Genomic DNA, 24,742 nt, shown 5'->3' on the forward strand with positions numbered 1-24,742 from the left:
ATGTAAGCGGTACGGTGCCACATGTACCGCACCGTACACGAGAAAAAGTCATAGCATGCTCTATCTTTTTCCATATGTTCACCCGTGCACCTTTAGGGTTACGTCTTCTCCTCTGCCGCGTGCCAACATGTGCTTACCCGGGCTACAATCAAGCCTTAGCTGGCGCTGATATTTGTCTTTGTGTTTCACTTCTCAGTTGCCCGTGTGGATTTGAGCTTAACTTGCTGGCTGATTTGGGGTTGATTTGAAGTCTTACTTGTCCTGAAACAGATTGTTGCTCCAATCACCTGGAGTAAACTAAAACACATATAAGTGTTTGGTTCCCATTCAGTCCTGTGCCGGTTGTAACTTTGCTAGACCTGCTTCCTGCCCTGCTAGTGACTTAGTTTTCTGCTGTTCATGTGCTCTATATCTGACATCTCTGGTTTTCTGATCTTGGCTTTCCTATATTGACTCCCCCCCCCTTTTGTATCCGCAATTTTGTACCTTATCTACCATCTCTGCTGTGACCCGGACCTCTGACCACAGCTTATTGTGTTTTTCGTTTGTTTATCTTGTGTCTACGCCTTGGCCTAAGGAGGGAATGGCTCCTAGTTGTCCCGTATCATCTTAGGAGACACTGAGGCAAGCGGGCAGGTGACAGTTTGGTGGACTCAGTGTAGGGCTCACTGTCCTTTTTGTCCTTCCCTGGTCCAGAGCCGTGATTACAAAGAAGGTGGATACTGACCTTACCTTATGTTCTCTAAACTATATTTGCACCTACAGGACACTAATACAATTTACAACTATGACAGCTTTTCTTTAAATGGACATTCATAGAAGAGCTGTGACCCACAGATATATACATGTATATATACACATATATACATAGGAAATATCTTGTGCACCCACCTATCAGTTCATGGAACCCCTCTGTCATGGGTTTCCCTACGATCCATGTCTTGGATCGCAGGCACACCCGTGTCCCTCTCTGTAGAGGCGCAATCCCCCACCCTCACTTACATCCTTCTTCCTAGGGCGCTCTCGAAGATTTAAAGGGCCAGTGCACTGGCCAGTGGCGCTGGCCACTTCTGGGTTTTATACATAAGCCAGCTGCTCCCATCAACCCCTGTCGGGTATTTGAGCCATTGCCATGCATGCAATTGAGAAAGCTTCCTGAGAGTATTCCCTGTATTCCTGTTTTGACCTCCCACCCTGACTCTGCACCTCTGCCGCCTGCCTTGAACTTCTGCCTGCTTCTGACCACGAGATTGCCTGCTGTTCCCGTACCTCGACCTTGGCTGCTACCGCGGGCTAGTCACACCTGTGGAATGACCTGGTGATACCACGCCGCAGCAAGACCAACCTGCTTTGCGGCGGGCTCTGGTAAAGACCGGGTGCCACTTAGACTCCAGTCCCAGGTGTCGGCTAGTGTCATCGTCCGCGGTGGTACAGGAGGTTCACTGACCCCGAGCCCTGACACTCTTATCATTTGCAATATGATGTTGCTGTTGATTATTTTACAATATCTTCTTCACTTTTTTTTGTACCCTAATGTTAGCACATCATTTTTTTTATTCCTATTCACATCTCTTGCGAGGATATAATATCTTGCAGCGATGTTTGATATTTCAAATTCACAAACCAGCCTTTATTGCTTCTTTTGTAGCAGATGAAGAAGCGGCACTTTGTTTTTTAGATACAAAAAAGTATGTCTATATAAAAAAATAACCCCAGGTAAGAAAAAAAACACCACATTCAGCTTTTGTATAGTAGTGTCTCCTCCTCTTCTGCTCTGAATAGCCTGTCAGGCAGTGCCACCTGCATGAGTAAGAGCTACACCCAGTGACAGACTATCATCAGTGATATTCCGTGACCCTCCCGAGCACTTCACCTCCTCAGCATCGACAAATACGGACACAAAAGATAGTTCTATACTTCACGTCCTGACAGGTTCACCCCAGACTCAAAACAGCGAGACAGTACTGATACACAGCCAACATGGTGAGTACTGATGCAAAAAAAATTGTATGCAATGTAAATTGTATTTTTAAATCATTATTTTATTTTCCTTGAAAATATACCGTATTTTAAACTGCTGACTTTTCTTGTAGTTAACATTATTTCATTTAGAAGTTTATGCATAAAATACTTACAATACATTTAAAATGGTTCGTGTTTACGATCAGTATTGATAAAAATTAAGAAATAATGTGGAATTCAAGTTCACATTTCAATACCTGCTAAGATGACCCTATTTAAAATGTGGGACATAAAACATATTGGTAGATGAGTGTCCTGATCAGGGCCCTTTACCTGTATCAAGTAACAATACATTTGATGCTCATAAAATAAATTGTTCTCACTTTAAGGCGTTTTAGAACCATACTGTAATTATCCAAATGTCCAAATATGGCAAATCGCTTTCAACATGTTTATCTCAATAAGAAAAATCTTTATTTCTAGCCTGCAGTGCTTTACATATCATGGGGTGCATATACAACAAAATAAGATATGGTCAGATGAAGCAATAGTAGCGATGGCCCTGCTTACAAGAGCAGAATAAGTTGTATGGCCAAAAAACTCATGAACTTATTGCAAAATTACGGAGCAATGGGAAACTAGTTTTGCTTAATTGCACAGAAACGCATCATCTAAGGATATATTTTTTTTAGACCATTATGCAAAATTTTATGCAAATATGACTGCCTGTTGAGATGCGAAGCATGTCGTTCTTCAAAGACAGATGACATTGAGTTACAAAGGGAAATACAGGTCATGGTCATGGTGGCCACCACAGATCTTCACTAGCCTCAGTGGTGACATGTCCACAAATGGCATGTGACTGGCTATCCTTGGATCCGTGAAACAGGACACATTTTTTTCTATGCCTGGCAGACATCCCCTTTTAGTGTTCAATGCAATATATTGCAATGGATACAATGGCCTGTCTTTCAGCTACAAAACACTTTATTTACAAGAGGTTCTCCCAAGGGAGGACACAAAATGACAGAACAAGCTACAGAAATTTCCCCTAGGCACCACGATCATGAAACGATTAACCAATTGGATTTTGATATATTTCTCTAAGTGCAAAGTCCTGTATAACATTTGTATAGCTGAACTATGTTCTATTTATTTTACTTTTGAAAATGTGGGTATAGTGGGGAGATTTATCAGTGCTTCTACACCAGTTTCTGGAAATAATCGCAAAATACTTGTGCGCTGCAAGAATTTGCAATTATTAACATGACTACGGCACCTCCATTCCATGTGGGTGTGGAGTGGGCGTGAAGGAGTGTGGCCATGTGGGGGTGGAGGGGGCATGAAGGGGCATGATCATGAGGGTGTGTAGGGAGCTCTGCCATGTGAGTATGGAGGCAGCACGTGCCTACGTACATTGTAAAAACATGCAAACTTTCATTTACAGGTTTTTATGCAAAACTATACCAAGTTAGACCTAATGTACTTTTGCCCTGCAGCCGTGCCGCTCGATGGATACATCAAGAGGCCTAAGCCTCTGAATGCATCTGCCAGAACATGAGGGGCGTATGGCCTTTATCACACAGGAGCGTATGATAAATTTCCCACATGGTTTTTTTCCAATAGGATATTTACTCCTTTGCAACCAATTGGCAGACATTGTTTGTGAATCTATTACTTTTGCAGTTAATTTCATTGGATAAAACTTGCTAAAAAATGAGAATGTGCACACGATTTCTTGTACACAATACATGTATGGTGGTGACATAGGCTATAGTGGTCTAAACTGCTGCTTTCAGCAGTTGAATGATTCTACTGTACCAAAATTAAAGTAACCTTGTACAATGTCTCTATATATTTTACACCCTTATAGTCTGATTCTGCAATCATACTCTTTTTACAACTTGAACATATACTGTAATGTGTGGGTCGTGTAAAAAAGGCTGCCGCGAAGGGGCATGGGTAGTTTTTCATAATGCAAGCTGTGTGACAATGCTGTAGGTAAAAATACAATAGAAGAGGCCCAATAAATGTAAAAAGGTGAAAAGAGGCAAATTTACAGCTAGGAATAACAGGCAGTGCACAGGTAAAGTTACTGCTGTATTTTACTTTTTGTCTTGGGTTAAGTAGGGTAGTGGGGGGGGGGCTTGTGTATAAGTAGGACGCTTGCTTTATAAAAGGAATAAACTATTATTTTAGATTAGACTATGCAGGTTTTTTGTGGTCTGTTACTATAGTGACGCAGTATAGAAGCTGTATGCATAAAGTCATAGATCAAAGCTATTCGGAATTGTTGAATTGCTGCATCTTTTCTTTTATGTTTAGTCATGAAACATATAATCAAGGAAGCCACTTGAGTGTGAATCCACGTCATTATCACACATTTTACTGTATTATATATTACATGATAATCTGTGGTATAAAGAAGCCTTGCATTCGTATGATGAGACCAATAACACGGTTCATCTGCTCTTCCTGGTTCATGAACAGTAAAGTAAATTTACAATGAACACTGACACACAGGAAAAGAATTCAGTGGAGGTGGGTGGAAGGTACCACAACAATGCAGCTATATAATGTATGACATTCAGGGCTAGTGGAAAGCTGGCAACAGCCCCAGTGATCATTGTATGGCTATACTAATGGGTGTAACTCAGTCTGTGTGAGTCTGTTCCCAGGTTTTAGTAAAACAACATTTTCATATATATATATATATATATATATATATATATATATAAAAATGGCTATTGGTGGGAGGTTTGGCTCCAGGTTTCAGTAGGCCCCTGGGTGACAGAGCCTCAGTAGGCCCCTTTGCAGTAAACTCACGGCATTAAAAATTCAGAAACTAAAACAGTTCACTGTTCACTAAAATATTCCCTAGTTTATCATTCCAAATAGCCCCCTCATAGTTATTTTATATACAGCTCCCCTCACCCCCATGGATTCTTTATGTACAGCCTTGTGTTTCCCCCCTCCCCCCCAGCAGCTCTGGGCCTAAGCACTTTCCCCCGGGCATACCCAGTGCTGGCGCCAGCCCTGAATGATAGTGTAGTATAAAGAAATTTTTTCAATGTTTTGAGTCTGCATCTGTTGCTAACTACAACACCTAGTATGTTTGTTATGCTGGCATTGAGGACTGTGGTTCTGCAATAGCTAGTAAGCCAAAGACTTCACTTTTCTTTCAATAAAACAATAAAAATGGTATAGCTTTGAATAAAAATCAATTTTTCCGCTTTGAGTATAGAGCTTCTATTCCACTTTAAGTAAATTTATGGATACAGTCTACAAGCAAACCTTACTCAGAGTATAAGCATACAAATACACCATTCACCTTGTGGCCTATATACTATTGTGTTATATTTTGGACTAAAAGTTTAACTTTTTCAGGACATTTTAAAGGCTTCCAACCTGGTACATTTATCACATGAGTGGTAAGGCGTGGACATACAGCAGAGTGAATAATTTATCAGAGTTCCAGGTGCATCATCAATGTGTTCTGCATTATTCATTAGGAAAAGTATGTATAAACTACAACAACCAATTATTGTACGTACAAAGTACATCGCCTCTAATTGTATTATATTTACTACCAGCAGTCATATGCTGTTCAGGTAGAACATATAAATGAGAATGACGGCCATCATACTAAGATCATTTTCTTATTGCTATGGTGACGTCTGTTCACAGTTTGTTTGCATGGCACAGGGATAGAGGCATCACTCCTCATATTGAGTATACTTTCCAAGCAGATCTTACAAAAAGATTGGGGGACATTTATCAGGACTTGTATTCTAGTTTTGTGATGTACAAGTGCTTAAATAATCTCAATTACAATCGAATCGCTAGTAATTGAGATTATTTTCTCCTTTACGCCAACTCAAAGCCAAATGGCCGTGAAGGTTCATGAAGGGGTGTAGCTAGTGGCGTAATGGGCCATTTGGGGTCATTCCTGTCCTGCAGTTATCCATTGCTACAGCCTCTGAACTGCCGCAGGGCCTATAATTGTTTGCGGGTGCAGATGATTTTTCGGAGCTGATGGGGCACCAGCATATGCTGTCATGCACCAGCATATGATTAATGTCCCCAAATATTTGTATATTATCAAAAACTATTCATAATGTGTATTTTGGAAATTATTCGTAATGTTTCTATACCAATAGAAAAAGAAGACGTTGACAGCAGTGACAGCAACAATTCACTATTCAAAAATAGATTCCTAGTACACATTCGATCCAAATGTATAAAACATATCAAACAATTTGTCACTTCATGGCAAGCTATTTAGATGGCACCATTTATCAGTTTTGAGGCCAAAAAAACAGAATGTGAATAAAGGGCTAAAGCTATACAATACAGCAATGTTTCCATTCTGTTCTAGGACAACATCCCCAAAGCTAAAGGTGTTTTCTTCTCACTTTCTGTTTCCCATAGGGTTACATGCACAATGCTAGCTCCCATTATTTATAACAGCGGAAATGATGGGGCCTGCAGTGCAATTTTTTCCACTGTAAATAACAAAAGGAAATCACAGCCACCCATAAATACAAGGGAGAATTTAGCCTTATTGTGGATGAGTCTGAGACTCTTTTCTACTGCGTTTAAATCTGAGGACATCGTATCTAGCTTTACTGTGCAAGTACCAGATAGTTAGTACATGCGCAGTGTGTCAGTGGCTGTGGCGCCATATAAAAATGCATGTATGACTTAAATTGAGAACTATGCAAATATGTTTTCCAGGTTGGGGTAAGGAAAACATTGCCTCTTTCGCTACCTTGTAAGGAAACCCCCTTAACATGATGTCACTGTTCGTTTAGGGACGAACAGTCGGAGTCTCTATGCGAAGAGTCTGTGGACCCTCTGGACCACCACGGGAGATGAAGATGGTACTAGCCAACACCCGGGACCGGAGTCTAAATGACACCTGGTCTTTAGCAGAGTCTGCTGCACAGCAGGGTGGTCTTGCTGCGACAGGGTGCCACCAGGTTGTTCCACGGGTGCGACTAGGCCTGCGGTGGCAGCCAAGGTAACAGGGATGGAGGACAAGATGCAGGCCACAGTCCGAGCCGGGGATTACAGCAGGAGTACGGCTTGGAAGCAGGAGTAGGCACAAAACACAGTCAGACAGGAATGGACAGGCCTTTGCTAATTAGGGACGCCTTGTAGGCATGTGGAAACTTACAGCTACTGATGCTCCAGAATGATATAGGGAAAAGATTGCCTCTTTTGTCTACCTTGTATATGGGACTAATCTCCTGTAAATTATGGAATTCATTTTCTCAAGAATCTCTTACAATTAAAAGAGAAAGCTGCATAGTCAAGCCCACCTTTCCAAAAAGCCTCAATGCACAGAACTGGAAACATTTTATCGTAAAATTAAAGAGGAGAATCTTGTCTTTTATATGACATCTTGGATGCATTTCTACGTGTTTCATGCACTGGAGTTAAAAAAAAGCTATTTTTATATTCCAAAATGTAAATTTAACAGTAAATATATTTGTTACACTTAGAAACACAATCCTGATGTGATAATAAGAAGAGGATTTAGTTTTTTAAGGTGACACCAGAACTCTGCTTCTAGGTGCCACATTTCAGAAATGTGCCCCCCTCTAGCCCACCAGCTGAAGGCAGAAAGTAAAAGGAGCTGCAGGAAGATGCAGCTTACAGTTTGCAAGAACTCTCTATAGCAGAATGTGGGGAAGGGCAATGGATTGACGGCCGTACTTATTTTTAACATATTTTGATAAAGGTTTATTCAATTTTACTACTTTATTCACATTTTTAGTTATTTGTCAGCTAAGTCATGAAAAACAAAGTAAAAAGTGCAAGTATATGTAAAGCTGTTCCTAGGATATAATCATTTGAGGGGGCCCATAAGATGTCACTTTCCCGTATGAGACGACTAGTACAATAAATCATACATTATATGGGGGCCTGGCAGAGACTTTGCATGCAGGCCCATCAGCTTACAGCCACTGAAAGGGTTATGAAAGGGTTAAAAGAAACAATTTTGGAGTCTTCTGTTTAAAATAATTTGGGCCAAATGGGTGGGGTGCTGATACTAATGTATAAACTAGAAAGTAGCCAGACTAGTTTAACAGCCTTATTAAAAGAGGTATACAAACATTTTTCAAGAAGGAACATAATGTTCTTATTAAAGCTTTGGAGTAGAGATCCTCTGTAAAGAGGAGACCATGAAGTGCCAAGTTAGCTTATACAGATCACAATGTGCACTAAGAATTGCAATGTGATAATATAATTGTCTATCCCGCGTGTTATTTGTAGTAATATTTGTGATGCTGTACACAGATAGCTCCACCATTCTTCTCTGTCACTTTATTATTGAATAATTGGGTTGCATTGCATTAGTCTCCTTTCCCACTGGCGTCACAGAGTTTCATCAGTCTGATCAGGGTGCGATTAGGGTTTGGTCTGTGAAAAACTGACAATTTTCATCAGAGTTCAATCAGTTTTCAGTCAGAATTTGTTCAGTGTCTCAGTTTTTTACGTGCACTGTGTTTTCTTGCACAGATGGTGCACTTCAAGCACATGTGAAAAACACTTATGACTATGGTTCATCTTTTCTTTGGCAATTGATCAGTTAAAAAATGTGTTGCACTTGCATGTGTCCCAGAGTGCTATGCGTTTTTGATGCCTCTCCATAGATTTGTATGGGGTCTTTTTCATGTGCTTGACTTGCAAAAGTAGAGCATGCTGAGAGTTTCATGTACGGAAAAAGTCTTACAAAACCAATGGTTCAGAGTGCAATGCAAAATCCACATGTCAAGAACATGCGCTGGAAAAACTAGTGAGAAAGGGGTCTTAAAGAGGACCTGTCACCCACATTTTCAGCACTAGGAGCTGCTTACTAAAATAAGTGCAACATCCCCCACCGGGGCCTAGCCTTTTCTTGGGGCCTGGAGTCAGCCGGGGCCCGCAGTACCTGAGTGGCTGGCGGTTGCGGCCACTTGCTTGGTATGGGGAACCGGAGGGCTGTCCTACAGCCTGGCAGGTCTCCAGCAGGGTGGTGTTGGCAAGAAATGATGAGGGAGAGGCTGCTATAGCGGTTCTCCCTGGTGTCTAGAGTATGAGTCTCTGTGTGGTGGACAGGGTGCCCGTGATGGTGACAGCCGTAGTAGCAGGGACCAGACGGAGGCAGACGTTGAACAAAAATAACTTACAGTTCTTTATTGGAACCGACAGGAACAGTAGCAACGTGCCTTGACAAATGATAGAATGCTGGAGATGCAGTTGGAGGGAGCCACCGGAATGGAACATCAGCCTGGATGCAATGGCAGGCTGGGAGATAGCTGTGTCCTAGTAGGATGCTTCAGCTTGTCCTGGGTTGCTTCAGATATCACCCTTGAAGGTAGGATGATACCCCTTTCCTCTAACTAGCTAACTCACTCCACTCAGGCAGGGAGCTGAGCTCTCCTGCTCTGGACTGGTGTGCTGGCTGCACTCACTTGCTTAGCTGTACTGAGCTGTGTCAGCTCCAGCCTAAGACTAACTCTAGAAGTTTCCTTCTCCTCCAATTACATCTCAGCTCACAGATATAAGGTATAACACATGTGATTGGTTGACACATATTACATCACATTTAATACTTTACTCCTGCCTTACCAGGCAGACTCTACCGCTGCAGTGTTCCCCTGTGTTATGTAGTGACCTGCTGTGGGGTTGATCAGACCCTACACAGGCTGCAAGCTACATGGTGGGACGTATTCACAACAACCCCTCTGCCTTGCATCGGCAGGGGTGTTGCATAAGCAGCTCCTAGTGCTTGAACAAACGCTGCAGTGTTAGAGTGATAGCGTTACCAGAAACCTCCGGTAACGCTATCTAACACTGCGACGGGGTACAATGTAATCAAAGCGGTCCCATGTATTCATGAGGGAGCGGTCTGAGGCGCTGCCTCTTCCCCGGACAACCCCACTCGCTCCAAAGGCCGGCAGTGACTGCCGCGCGCCAGGCGGCAGTCACCACCCCTAGCCACGCCCCAACCCCGCCCCCTCATGAATATGTCAGACAGCTTTGCAAGCTTTAGTAAGCAGCTCCTAGTGCCGAAAATTTGGGTGATAGGTCCTCGTTCGCTAAATTGGTCCAAATGACAAAATACTTAGAATGTTATAACATTGAGTTATAACTTATGGCTCTGGCCACATATAACAGTTTAACATGTTAAGTACAAATTCCCTAAAAGATAAACCTCTATAACCTTCCTTTTCTGTACCATAAAAGCTGCAGGTCACATGTCCCACTGACAGCCAATTTAGGGAGTTCCTGTGAAGTTCTGTATCTTGCAGACTTCTAGTGGGTAAAGTGGGAGGGCAGATTCCATTACATTGCTCTCTTACCTATAAGAAGTTCAACTTCACAGGTAGACCTCATGCACACAACAGTTTTTTTAAACGTAAATAAGGACACCGCAATTTTTTTTTTGCGTCTAAAAAAATCTCCATTGACTTTAATCAGAAATATGGCTATGTATCTATCACTTTATTTCTCACCGCAACATGAACTGGCTGCGAGACTGCAATGTAAAAAGTAGGATATGTCCTATTTTTTGCTGTTTTGTGGTACAGGTGTTGCCCACCGTATGCAGTTCGTTTTTGTGGTGGGTTGCCCAGGAGTTACAGCCAGTTGACGGAGGATAATGGGATAAATAAGGGTGACACAGTTTTTGTGGACAAAAAATGGGACCGGAAAAAGCATGTGACCTACAGGTAGAAGAAGAAAGGGGGAACATTTATCATGTTAATTACAATATCCAATAGATTCCCCCATATTGTACTAGCTCTGGTATACTTTTACCTTCTGAGACCCACCATCAACTGCTTTTAGGACCTCCTGGGAAGTTCTGCAGATTTCAGACTTCCAGGTCAGGGGCCCCCAACTGCCCCCAACAACCCAGAAATCGGCAGGAGATAGAACATCACAGGAAGTACAGAAAATTGCAGCTGGTGGATCATATTACCGACAGCACCTACGAGTAGAAGAGGAAAGTGTACCAGGGTAAGTACAATATGGGTGACCCTTTAGGATACGGTTCTTACCTTGGTAAACTTTCTTGAAAGGGGTTGGCCAACCCCTTTAAAGTTCACCATTAACAAGAGTTCATAACAAGTCCTCACTTCTCACCGCAATGATCATTTTGAAGAAGTGTCCGGAGCCCCATTCCTTCTTACAACATTTATCACGATAAATAAATGTTTATTATAAGACAATCCATTTAAATGTGGGATGCAACTAAAGATTGGACACATAGGATCGAAATGATAGGTCATCCATATCAGAGGCAGTAAGACACTTATGAATCTTAGTGATCAGGGGAGTCTGGCTTCTAGCACTGAAATAAACACAGAGCAACAAGGCACAGGAACAGCACCATTTTCTGTGTAGTGGCTGAGCTGTGTTACTGCACATCACCTGTAATTCTCTTGAATATATATTTTATGGAAGAAATTATACAATAGATGACATTTTTTTAAAGTACACTTTTTATTGATCAACTTTGAATAAGGAGCTGCAAGGAACGTCTCCCTCGAGACCCTTCTACCTGATACCATTCACTATGAAGTTTTAAAGATAAATCTACTCCCTTGTGGTGTTCTCCACTTTCTTGGAATTATCATAGGATAAAGGCACAGTCAAAGAGAGCATTTTTTAAGCTTACAATACTCAGAACATGAGTACAGCATGTGCAATCCAACCTTCAGAGGTAGTCACTGTGATACTAGAGGGATATAAAACATTGGCCCACAGCCTAGGAAACCATTCAGTCTTTTCTAGGAGAATGACCTAGTCAATTGGTTTTAAATTACCCCCTAGCCCTTTATGAAAGGGTCTCACTGTCTTAAGTTTGTGCTAAATAGCAAAACGTGATTTCAGTTCACTTTCTATTGCATTGTGATTCTGTATTTGTCGAAATGGAATATATTTTAGAAGTTCTACAAAACTGGTTACAGGATGTTTGGTAATAACAATGAGAAATTTTAAGTATTTAAAAAATATATATATATTATCCTTATAATTATTAACTAATCGAATAATTTACTTTATAAATAAAATTTTGTTTTTAAAGGGGTTGACCACTTGAATCCTTCTTTAATTTTGTGTTTTACCAATATACATTAATAGTTCTATTAATAGTTCTGTGTGGTTTTCTACTAAAGTAAAGCCCCTGACTCAGAAATGTCTTTTACCTCATTCCTGTCCATAAATTGGCTGGAATGTGATCTCTAACTATATATGTTTAATCTATCTTCTGGGACCTGATGATAATATATTAATATTCATTACTTTACAGGGGTTGTTACCCCCTGTGTACCAGCATAGGGGGTAACAATCTGATCAATGAGGCTCCTATTCCTGGGATCATCAAAGCAATCCATTCTTACTAATGTGTGGAGCGGCTTTGTCTTGCTTCTCCATTTAATAGTATGGGAGCGTCGCCCAGTGCTCTGCTATCTTTGGCATTCCTATTCACTGTCTAAGTACGTGCCAAAGATGCCCAATCAGTGTGCTCTTCAATTAGTCACACCACTAACTGCACGAAACTTCAACTTTCGTTGCTAACCCATTCTGTGTCCTCCATTCCTGTCCTCCTCAAGCAAACGGCAGATACCAAGCTCCAGTCTTCTCTGCTTTCCTATTAAACTTGGACTTTGTAAATAAGATGGTGGCTGATGGCTGGTTCAAGAAGCAGTATCTTTACTTATTATATTATTTTATTTTGTTCTATTCCCTAAAGAATTGCTGGACCATTATCCAAGCTTTTTACCTCTTGTGTCACCCCCACATCCTCATAGATTGTTAGCTCTTGTGAGCAGGACCCTCACTCCTATTGTTTCATATGAACGTTCATTTGTATATGTCCCCTGTGATATGTAAAGTGTTATGGAATATGATAGTGCTATATTAATAAAGATTATTATTATTATTTCTGACATTCTATTGATTGGAGTGGCAGGACGCATGCTCTACTTGACCCGTTACCCATTAGTAAGAGGGAGGGCTCTTACTTCCTGACCTTAGCTGTGCTCCATGAGGACAACTGAGCAGAGCTAATAATAAACAGGGGGGTAAAAAGGTTGCAAATATATGCAAAAAATATATAGATATATGCATAAACCGTATTTCCTATTTTATTCTAGTTCAGTAGTCATAAAGCACGGGAGTACATGAGCTAAGCTTCCTATATACATTTTAATACAATGATTTGTTTCTAGTGAAAGGACTCATGTGCATGAATACATTCTTTGTGTACAGTTGTCGATCATCGGTAACTGTGCTTTTCTCTCCACACAGGCATCCGGTGTCCAAGTTGATAATTCAGTCACAGTGTTGTTCGAAGAAATGAGGCTCAAGAAGTCTGGGAAGAAGGCAGCTTTCTTTGGCTTCAGTCCTGATGAGAAATTCATCGTGGTGCAAGAGGGGAAAGAGATTTTGTCATGTGAACGTTCAAATTTTTTTCAACGTCTAAAAGCGTTATTACCTGAAAACAACTGTTGTTATATCCTGATGGATTTAGAGTACGTGACTGGAGAATCAAAAAAACAAGACTTGGTTTTTGTTATGTGGTAAGTTGAAGTTTTGAAGGTTGGGGGGAAAAAATAGCTTTCTATTTAACCATCCGAAATTAAAAGTGAGGGCTGGGGGGGGGGGGCGGGGGGGAGGGGTTACGAAGTACATTCCAACTCCAACTCTGGTACATCTGAGTAGATCAAATCAAAAGACGAGGGGGCACTGTCTGCGTCTGGAGAAAACAAGGTTTAATCACCAGAGGCGACAGGGCTTACTATGACTTACTAGGACTTTACTATGAGAACTGTCAATCTGTGGAATAGCCTGCCTCAGGCTCTGGTCACAGCAGGGACAGCAGAGAGCTTTAAGAAGGGTCTAGATGCCTTTTTATACCTAAATAACATTAATGGTTATGTTATATAGAATTGTTATATAGAATTTGTTTCCTATTCTGGAATAATGGAAAATCCTAAAAAAAAAAACCTTGCGGCTGCAATTTTCACTGTGTTACTTTTAAAAATTTTGCATTTAAGAATCACTAATTGTGTCATTTTCATAGGTGTCCAGAAGAGGCACCTATCAAAAAAAAATTACTGTATGCAAGCTCAAAATCGTACATGAAACAAGCATTACCAGGTATGTACAAATGTTATGGGTTGAACATTTTATGTGTAAAAAAACATACTTTATAAAAATATGACATAAAACCTCCTACTTCACTATCATTACTAAACCTTATGAATTAGGCCCAATGGTACCATGTTGGCATCATGATGCACAAAGTGATTTAAAATAAATGTGTCCCTGAATGAATTGTAGTTTATTCATTTACTGATATGTAATACTTAACACATTTAAAGGGCATCTACCACCAGGATATAGGGTTGTATACAAATGAGCCTGAGGGGCTCCATGCTCCTGCACAGCCTGTGAAGCTACAGCACAAAAGGGTAACATCCCGGAGCCTTTTTGGGTCTTTAGCATAGATTTTAAAGTTGATTTTAGAAGGGAGGAGGGAATGGATAACACATATAAGAAGATTACCACGGTCACAGTGCCTGGATCTATGAGTAAGTGCATACCTCCCAACTTTTCAAAAATAGAAAGAGGGACATTAACCACGCCCTTAGCCACACCCCTCCCCACTATTCACAGTGATTGCTTTCTTTCAAAGCTATATTTTACAGAGGTGACCACATAATTTTTGAACGACTCAGAGTGCGGTTACACGTACCGCTAGTGCTGCAACAAACGCCACGCTAGTGTATTGGGCGCGCCTCAGCCTAATCGCATTTGTGTTTACAATGAAACGCATGCAATCGGTAAGCAATCACATGCGTTTCACTGGAAATGCAAATGGGATCGGGCCGAGGCCTGCCCCCATCTCCAGTGCTGTCGTGTGTAAATGCTGCACTACTGCCAGTGTGATCGCACCCTGATGTGTATATATGCAAAGGTGCCCTCCAGAATGCCCACACTTGCCCCTCTGCTTCTGGGCGCCATCTGAATGGTCTGCATTAGTCTAGTATGGAGTTAGTGACATTAGTTTAACCCCTTGTCACTAATGCCCTTTTTCATTTTTGCATTTTCCATGTAGAGAGCTGTGCCAGGGCTTGTTTTCTGCGCAAAAATTGTATTTCATAGTGACGGTATCTAATATTCCCAGCCGTGTATTGGGAAGTGGGGAAATAATCCAAATGTAGTGAAAATGGTGAAAAAATGCATTTATGCCTTTTTTTGTGGGCATCATTTTTACAGCTTTCACTTGTCTACTTTATTCTTTGGGTCTGTGCGATCACAAGGATATATACATTTCTAAAGTTTTAAAAATGTTTTCATACATTTACAAAAATTAATCTTCTGGCGCTAATAACTTTTTCATACTTCGGTATATGGAGCTGTGGGTGGTGTCATTTTTTGCGAGATGAGATGCCATTTTCAATGCTTCTAATTTTAGGACTGTACAACCTTTTGATCACTTTTTATTACATCTTTTATATTTAGCAAAATGGTGGAAAAGTGGCATTTTTTGACTTTGGCTGTTAGTTTCCGTTACGGAGTTAAATTCTGGGAATAACCGTTATTATATTTTGATGGATCGGGCATTTTGAGACATGGCGATACCTAAAATGTTCATGATTTTTACTGTTTATATTTATATCAGTACTAGGGAAAGGGGGATTTGAATTTTTATGGGTTTTATTTATTTATTTATTTTTTTCAATTTTTCAGCCTTTCTCTAGGTTGTCTGATTGATCCCACCACATGCTGCCATACTACAATATGGCAGTGTATGGGTATTTTCCACATCATCTATTACTGCGTGCCAATCTCACATTGTAATAGATCGGCTACAATCAGATACGTGTGGAATTGGTTAGTAACCTGCAAACTTTCAGTCATGAAAGTTCACAGGTTCTAGCAAGGGTGCAGGGAGAAGGCGTGAGGAGCAAAATAATCGCAGTGTCTGGCGGTTTGCAAGGCGTTGAGATTATTTCAGGGCTTGTACGCAGGGCCGGATTAAGGTTGGTGGGGGCCCCTGGGCGCAAAATCTGGTGGAGGCCCCCAATGAGTGCAGCGTGCACACACATCCTCCTGCTCACTATCCACTATCCCCGCAGTAACACCGCTACATGCAGCCGCCTCACCCCCAGTAACACAGCTCCATACAACCGCCTCAACCCCAGTAACACAGCTACATACAGCCGCCTCATCTCCAGTAACACTGCTACATACAGCCGCCTCATCTCCAGTAACACTGCTACATACAGCCGCCTCATCCCCAGTAACACAACTACATACAGCCGTCTCATCCCCAGTAACACAGCTACATACAGCCGCCTCGCCCCCAGTAACACAGCTACATACAGCCGCCTCGCCCCCAGTAACACATCTACATACAGCCGCCTCGCCCCCAGTAACACATCTACATACAGCCCCCTCACCCCCAGTAACACAGCTACATACAACCGCTTCACCCCCAGTACCACAGCTACATACAACCGCCTCACCCCCAGTAACACAGCTACATACAGACGCCTTGCCCCCAGTAACACAGCTACATACAGACGCCTTGCCCCCAGTAACACAGCTACATACAGACGCCTCGCCCCCAGTAACACAGCTACATACAACCGCCTTACCCCCAGTAACAAGCTACATACAGCCGCCTCATTCCCAGTAACACAGCTACATACAGCCGCCTCATTCCCAGTAACACAGCTACATACAGCCGCCTCATCCCCTGTAACACAGCTACATACAGCCGCCTCATCCCCTGTAACACAGCTACATACAGCTGCCTCATCCCCAGTAACACAGCTACATACAGCCGCCTCATCCCCTGTAACACAGCTACATACAGCCGCCTCATCCCCAGTAACACAGCTACATACAGCCGCCTCATCCCCAGTAACACAGCTACATACAGCCGCCTCATCCCCAGTAACACAGCTACATACAGCCGCCTCATCCCCAGTAACACAGCTACATACAGCCGTCTCATCCCCAGTAACACAGCTACATACAGCTGCTCGCCCCCAGTAACACAGCTACATACAGCCGTCTCATCCCCAGTAACACAGTTACACACAGCCGCCTCATCCCCAGTAACACAGCTACATATAGCCGCCTCGCCCCCAGTAACACAGCTGCATACACCCGCCTCGCCCCCAGTAACACAGCTACACACAGCCACCTCGCCCCAAGTAACACAGCTACACACAGCCGCCTCACCCCCAGTAACACAGCTACATACAGCCGGCTCATCCCTAGTAACACCGCTACATACAGCCGCCTCATCCTCAGTAACACAGCTACACACAGCCGCGTCACCCCCAGTAACACAGCTACATACAGCCGCCTCGCCCCCAGTAACACAGCTACATACAGCCGCCTCGCCCCAAGTAACACAGCTGCATACACCCGCCTCGCCCCCAGTAACACAGCTACACACAGCCACCTCGCCCCAAGTAACACAGCTACACACAGCCGCCTCACCCCCAGTAACACAGCTACATACAGCCGGCTCATCCCTAGTAACACCGCTACATACAGCCGCCTCATCCTCAGTAACACAGCTACACACAGCCGCGTCACCCCCAGTAACACAGCTACATACAGCCGCCTCGCCCCCAGTAACACAGCTACATACAGCCGCCTCGCCCCCAGTAACACAGCTGCATACACCCGCCTCGCCCCCAGTAACACAGCTACACACAGCCACCTCGCCCCAAGTAACACAGCTACACACAGCCGCCTCACCCCCAGTAACACAGCTACATACAGCCGCCTCGCCCCCAGTAACACAGCTACATACAGCCGCCTCGCCCCAAGTAACACAGCTGCATACACCCGCCTCGCCCCCAGTAACACAGCTACACACAGCCACCTCGCCCCAAGTAACACAGCTACACACAGCCGCCTCACCCCCAGTAACACAGCTACATACAGCCGGCTCATCCCTAGTAACACCGCTACATACAGCCGCCTCATCCTCAGTAACACAGCTACACACAGCCGCGTCACCCCCAGTAACACAGCTACATACAGCCGCCTCGCCCCCAGTAACACAGCTACATACAGCCGCCTCGCCCCCAGTAACACAGCTGCATACACCCGCCTCGCCCCCAGTAACACAGCTACACACAGCCACCTCGCCCCAAGTAACACAGCTACACACAGCCGCCTCACCCCCAGTAACACAGCTACATACAGCCGGCTCATCCCTAGTAACACCGCTACATACAGCCGCCTCATCCTCAGTAACACAGCTACACACAGCCGCGTCACCCCCAGGAACACAGCTACATACAGCCGCCTCGCCCCCAGTAACACAGCTACATACAGCCGCCTCGCCCCAAGTAACACAGCTACACACAGCCGTCTCACCCCCAGTAACACAGCTACATACAGCCGCCTCACCCCCAGTAACACAGCTACATACAGCCGCGTCACCCCCAGTAACACAGCTACACACAGCCTCCTCGCCCCCAGTAACACAGCTACATACAGCCGCCTCGTCCTCAGTAACACATCTTTATATCTACCTTCACCCCTACCAGATATGCAGTCCCATTTAAGATACACCTCAGCCCGCACCAGACATGCAGTCCCTCAGTTTATACAATTACACACATTTATACACTGATATATACACACCTTTATATACACACATAAAGTTCTACACTTGTATGCTTGCACCTATATATATACAAGTATACACACATTTATGTACCCATATACATTTATACACTTATACACAAACTCATAAAGTATATACACACATACAGTATATATACACATCACACATACGGCATACACTTTATATGCAATTATATATATATACACACACATACAGTATACACTGACCATACAAACACATACATGCAGTATAAAAATACCATATACACACATGCTGCATATACATACAGAATATACACACATACAGCAAATACACACACATTCAGTATATACAGCATTTTCACACACATACAGGAAATACACACACACATTCAGTATACAGAGCATATACATACATACCACATACACAGCATATAGACATACATCATATATACATATATGCATATGCATATATTTAAATGTGCACATATATATGCTTATACAAATATATGCGTGTATAAATACAGTATATGCATCTATACACAGTATATACATATATACACAGTAGATGCCTATATACACATACACAGTATATACACATACACAGTATATACACAGTATATACACAGTAGATGCCTATATACACAGTATATACACAGTAGATGCATATATACACAGTATATAAATATATAGACAGTAGATGCATATATACACATATACACAGTATATACACTGTATATACGTCATATATACACACATAAATACATATGTAATGTATACTTACCCTTTTAGGGTGACCGGCCATTGCGTCAGGTGGGTGTTCGGGGGGGTGCTTGATCCGCCGGGGTGGGGGTGGGGGGTGCGGTGGTGGGTCGAGCGGAGGACGGCTTCTTGTTCGGACGGGGGGTTTGGAGCGGAAGATGGCTGCTTGTTCAAGCGGGGGGGGGGGGGGGGAGCGGAGGACAGCTGCTTGTTCGGGTGGGGGAGGAGCGCGAGCGGGATTGCGAGCGGGCGGGGTGACCTAGCCATGCAGCCGGATGGGCGGGCAGGGAGGCGGGAACCTGTGCCGGGGGCGGACGGCTCGGCCATGCAGCTGAAGGGTGGGCGGGGAGGCGGTAACTTGTGCCGGGGGTTGGTAGGGCGGCTCAGCCATGCAGGAGGATATGCAGGGAGGCGGTCACCTATGCCGAGGTCGGGCGGACAGCTCAGGGAGACTGTGTCTCTGCATCTATAGTAGTGTGCCCGGGACCAGGAGACGGAACTTCGTCTCTTGGTCCGGGACAATGCCAGGAAAATCGTGAATATCTCTCAACAGCCCGGGGCAGTGGGACAGAGGTATAAAACCGTGACTGTCCCGCTGAATCCGGGGCGGTTGGGAATTATGGTAAGTGCTCCTGGTTTATCATGCTGGATTTTGATGGTAGATATTCTTTAAACTCAGATAAGTTTGTAAATACTTAAAAATGGATAAAATAGACATTGTACTAATATCACATTCAATTAAAGAGGCTGTCTATAAAACACATTGTAAGGTCACTTACTAGCAGATGTCCGATTATCAGATCCTTGTAGCAAATGACAATATGGACATTCAACAAAAGTTATGAATACCATGTTAGGCTCACTGAATCTTTCCTCGCTCCTCACCTCAAAGTCCAACCACCTAATAGCTCCCCTCTCCTGTTTCTGTCACATTATATTTCCTCGGATGTTGGTTCCCTCCACACAGTCGCTGCCATTATTCCCCTATCACCAGGTATCTTCTCAACCCCTCCCTCACAGAGGTTGTATCTACAAGATGTGTGTGTGTCTACACACAATGTTTAGCCATTTTGTTCTGCTCTCCTCCTAATTTTGCCACTCTCCCCATCTCTCTGCAGAGCCCCTGCCAGACTACATCCAATGCTCCTGCAACGACCTCATCTAGTGCCTTAAAGAGTACTTTAAAAAAATTAGAAATAGAAAAATAGATAGAGCAGATGAAAATAGTAAACTTTGCAATATAATTCATTGAGTAAAACAGCAATTTGGTGGCTTGTTTCGGCTTCTTTCTCCTGTAGTAAGTAGTGTGGAAGGCTTCAGAGCTCCATCCACTTCAGACAGATAAGGAGGCTAATTATTAATTCTTTCCTTAGCTACATAATATGTCCCTTCATAATTCTGCTCTGTATGGAGATTAGTCTATTGAGAGACTGTCTGTAGGGGGTAAGTCATTAGACACTTTATCATGCTCCTTTATATTGCAGCCATCAGAGATACAGTGATAAAATACAGATACAGAGATAAGTTTACTATTATACACGGCTATGGAGTCTGAGTCGGAGACCATTATGGTGGAGTCAGTCGGAATAAAATGGACTGACTTCAACTCCAAAAATATATAGTGAATTGTTAAAATGAGTTTATTACAGTATGTGCCGAATATTTTTTCATCAGAATTTGGGTAAATTATGGAATGACCTATAAATGACAGTAGTGAAGCTCCTATCCTACAGATCAGAGGGAAACCGATCTCTGCACTTATCTTAGAACTCCAAGAGTGATCAGGAAAACTAGATTAAGGCAGAACTGTCCAGTGTATGTTTAATGTTTAGTTTACTTTTCATGTTTGTAGAAGATAGTTGCTCTGATGGATTCTATACAATATGCAAAGAATATGAGGGTAAAACTGTTTTCTAACATCTCAAAATCAGAAATACAGAAACACAAACATTAAAAAGTACTATAGAAGCCAAACCTTTGTGTTATCTAGCACTTCTAGACTTTATAGCATTATATATTGAAAGTTCATCTGGAAATTGTTAGAGATGTTGCCTGTGTGGATACTCCATTGCAACTGACCCAAGTCAGTGAAGACAGCCTGTTCTCTAGCCTTAAAATAATTAGGTCAGACTTAATGTCATTTATGAAGGAGGGGTCTGATGGAGGGGGAAACGGTTTCAAAGAACAAATTCATAGACTCACTAAACAAATATTATACAGTACATTTTTGTTGAAAACTGTTTTATTTCCACAGAGTGCTTTCCATAATTACAATTTATTAAATTTATAGTTCTAAGGTTATGTTCTACCTAAATAACATGGTTATTGTATAATGGTGATAAAAAGCCTTATTATTACTGTGAATTTACCACCAAGATCCATCATGATAAACCAGGGACACTATTATGCTAGTAAACCTGAAGGGCTTTATGGGGTGTTTCCAGAGTCCCTCTTTGCTGTAGCTTCAAAGGCTGTTACAATTAGAAGAGCAGGTGTCCCCTCTTCCAGCTGCTAAATTACACAGAGGAAGCGTGTAGGGGGATGGGTGAGACAGGTCATGCTCATTGTTACAGTCAGTGGTTCTGTAGCACTGAGGGGCTCCGCTAACACCCCCAGAGCCTTTTTGTGTCTTTAGCATAGATTTTAAGGTTGAATTTAGTAGAAAGGAGGTCATGGATAACAAATATAAGAAGATTACCACAGTCGGAGTACTTGGATCTATGAGTAAGTGCCCCTGGTATGATTGTCATGATATATTTTCTTTAAACGACTCCCCAGCTCTGCTATTATCCGTACTGTTCACTTTTATGTTTTTTTCAAAAGATTAGTTATGCTTTAGTTAACCTCTTTTAAACTATATAAGCACTGCAGAATTGTTGATGCTTAAAACACCAAATTCATATTTTCTTTTTTCTAGGAGTCACTAAGCATTGGGAGATGCACAACAAAGAGGACTTCATTGTGGAACAGATAGCGAAGAAACTCTCAAGTGGCAAAGTTAAATCTCTAGAGGGTTGTAATGTATAGATGTTTAGTGCCAGTAACATACTCACTGCTTACAGAGGATCTTAACCCATTAAAGAAGAAAATAAAAGAAAATATCTTCCTTATATGTCCGATCACTTCTATACACTCTATATTAATTAAAGGTTACATATATTTTGTATTTAAAGGGGATGATCCACGTCATTCATAGTTTTTTCACAAATATGCTGTAAACCTGAATTTTGGTTGGAATTGCTGACTGTGGCAGACTGCATAAACCAAGCTGCCATAAGGACCACTATATTGGTGATGTCACATGGAAAAAGGGTCACTTAAAGGTAATCTGGCAGCAATTTATAAGATGCAATACTTCAAAGATAGTATAAACACTGGAGATCCGTGCAACCATACCTTTGTGTATAGTAATTAGCAGCAGAACAGTGAAAAATGCATTGATAATACAATATTTACATTTTAGCTTCTCCTGATGACATGTCCTAACACTGTTGTGCTCTTACCTCTCTGCATTAAACTTCTCTGCTCTGAGTAAGAGCTCCAGCAGGCTTCAGATGTCACTTGGAGCAAAAGGGAAGGGGCTGTGGAGCAGTGCAAGAGATGCTAGAGCCCAGCACTGTAAAAATACATTTCTCCAATGCTCCAAGTCCAGTTACAACCCTGGAATATGAATTCATGTTTCACATTCTTGCTGCTACTGAAAACACACACAAAGCTACGGTTACACAGATCAGCAGGAAGGCTACCTTACACCGCCTGCCGTTTTGTATGGTCAAAACAGCTAGAAAATTCCCGTCATGGAAGTGTGGCCACAGGACTTAAAAATAAGAGAACAAAGTCAGATTCAGTAATTTATTCAGATAGGATAAATGTATCTGTTTTTTGTTCAGTGTAAAAGATTTTGTTGCCCAATTCTGCAATAATATGATGTTATTAAAGTGTTATCAGCACACGTTCCTGATATTAAGCCAATTTTATTCTGGTTTTTGACCCCATTCCTGAGATCTCAACATAGCTATAGACATGCACAGCCATATAGTGTGTCTGTACAGCATTTCCACATCACATATATTCTCACTGAATGGCAAGGAGATTTGTCTTTATATACAAACCTAATACATATGGATTTAAAGGACATCTAGCACCAGGATGAAGGATTGTAAACCAAGTGCATCTACATACTCGTGTGTGCCGCCTCTGACAGGATCCGTTCTTCCTTTAGCTTCTAATGTCCTGTTTTTTTTTTTTTACAAATAGAGGCTTTTAAAATTATGCAAAAGTGCCTAAGGTGCTCCAGGCTCCATTAACATCTATGGAGCCCGGAGCCCCTCAGGCTCATTGCATAATTTTTAAAGTTTTTTTTGTCTTAAAAACAAGGGCATAGTAAACTTATAGAAGAGCAGATCCTGTCAGAGGGTGTACACACCAGTATGTCAGTGTGCTGGGTTTACAATCCTTCATCCTGGTGGAAGACTTCCTTTAATTCCACATTAGGCTTTGTGTATTATAGGGTGGTTCATATATTTTACTAAAAAATGACAGATTTTTATATATTGCAATTATTAGTAATGCAGGAAAACACTATTCTTATGTTAGCTTGTAGTATGAGATATGAATGCACATTTGTGTGGTTGTGCTATATCAAGAGAAAACTACCACTGCTTGCTATAAACAGGTATAACAATGGGGATTTATCACCTTTAAATTTCCTCTATGTCCTTCATCTGATCCTAGATAAGGGTTATACCAAGGGTTGATCCTTGATACAAGTTTGTACCTTACATGATGTTTTGTCTTGACCTCTTTCTCGCAGCTTCACTACCAGTCAATACTGTTTTTGCTTTATTTCCTATCACATCTATATGAAAGATTGTAAAAGTTAAAGTAAAATAAAATCCAGATTGAATGAAATATTGAATTCTGGGATTCTTGTCTTGATAAAAATGTCTTTGTATGTGAGTAATTATAATAAGTGAAAGAAAAACATTCCAGTCTTAAATTTCTCTTTTATTCGATTGTAGAGTAATTTACAATTTTTCCGTCCACCTTTAAGCAATGATCATAGATAGTGCTAAAGCCTCAAACAGACTCATAAATCATTAAAGGGAACCTGTCACCAGGAGACACATTTTTAGCACTCCCCAGTCTCCACAGAGTATAATACATACAATGCCAAAGTGTTTTTGTATAAAAAAATAGGTTTTACAGAAAAAAAGAAATGTTATATTGTATCTTTCAATACCATGTGCTGTGTGACTAGGCAGTTGTCACCTGGGAGTGGCTGGAAAGGAGCAGTTCCACCCCCCCGCCCCACACTTTGGAAACTGCTCTTCTGTGTGTTCTTTTCCAATATATATAAAAACGCCCATCACTC

At 42.1% G+C, this 24,742-nt stretch overlaps 1 protein-coding gene across 1 annotated transcript; it reads left to right on the forward strand.

Moving 5' to 3' along the window:
• The first annotated feature begins 1,825 nt into the window (after window positions 1-1,825).
• DSTN (destrin, actin depolymerizing factor) lies at window positions 1,826-24,279 on the forward strand. Its single transcript, XM_072140669.1, has 4 exons — window positions 1,826-1,983; window positions 13,270-13,541; window positions 14,045-14,121; window positions 22,286-24,279. The coding sequence occupies exons 1-4, from the start codon at window positions 1,981-1,983 to the stop codon at window positions 22,393-22,395; spliced, it is 462 nt and encodes a 153-aa protein (XP_071996770.1). The 5' UTR covers window positions 1,826-1,980; the 3' UTR covers window positions 22,396-24,279.
• Window positions 24,280-24,742: the final 463 nt, after the last annotated feature.

This window comes from Engystomops pustulosus, chromosome 3, assembly GCF_040894005.1.
Source record: "Engystomops pustulosus chromosome 3, aEngPut4.maternal, whole genome shotgun sequence".
NCBI lineage: Eukaryota > Metazoa > Chordata > Amphibia > Anura > Leptodactylidae > Engystomops > Engystomops pustulosus.

What these genes read in the sequence shown, in the direction of transcription:
- DSTN (XM_072140669.1), top strand. An exon ending in GACTTGGTTTTTGTTATGTG is followed by an intron (nt 13,542 to 14,044) that starts GTAAGTTGAAGT and finishes TCATTTTCATAG; the next exon opens with GTGTCCAGAAGAGGCACCTA. An exon ending in CATGAAACAAGCATTACCAG is followed by an intron (nt 14,122 to 22,285) that starts GTATGTACAAAT and finishes TCTTTTTTCTAG; the next exon opens with GAGTCACTAAGCATTGGGAG.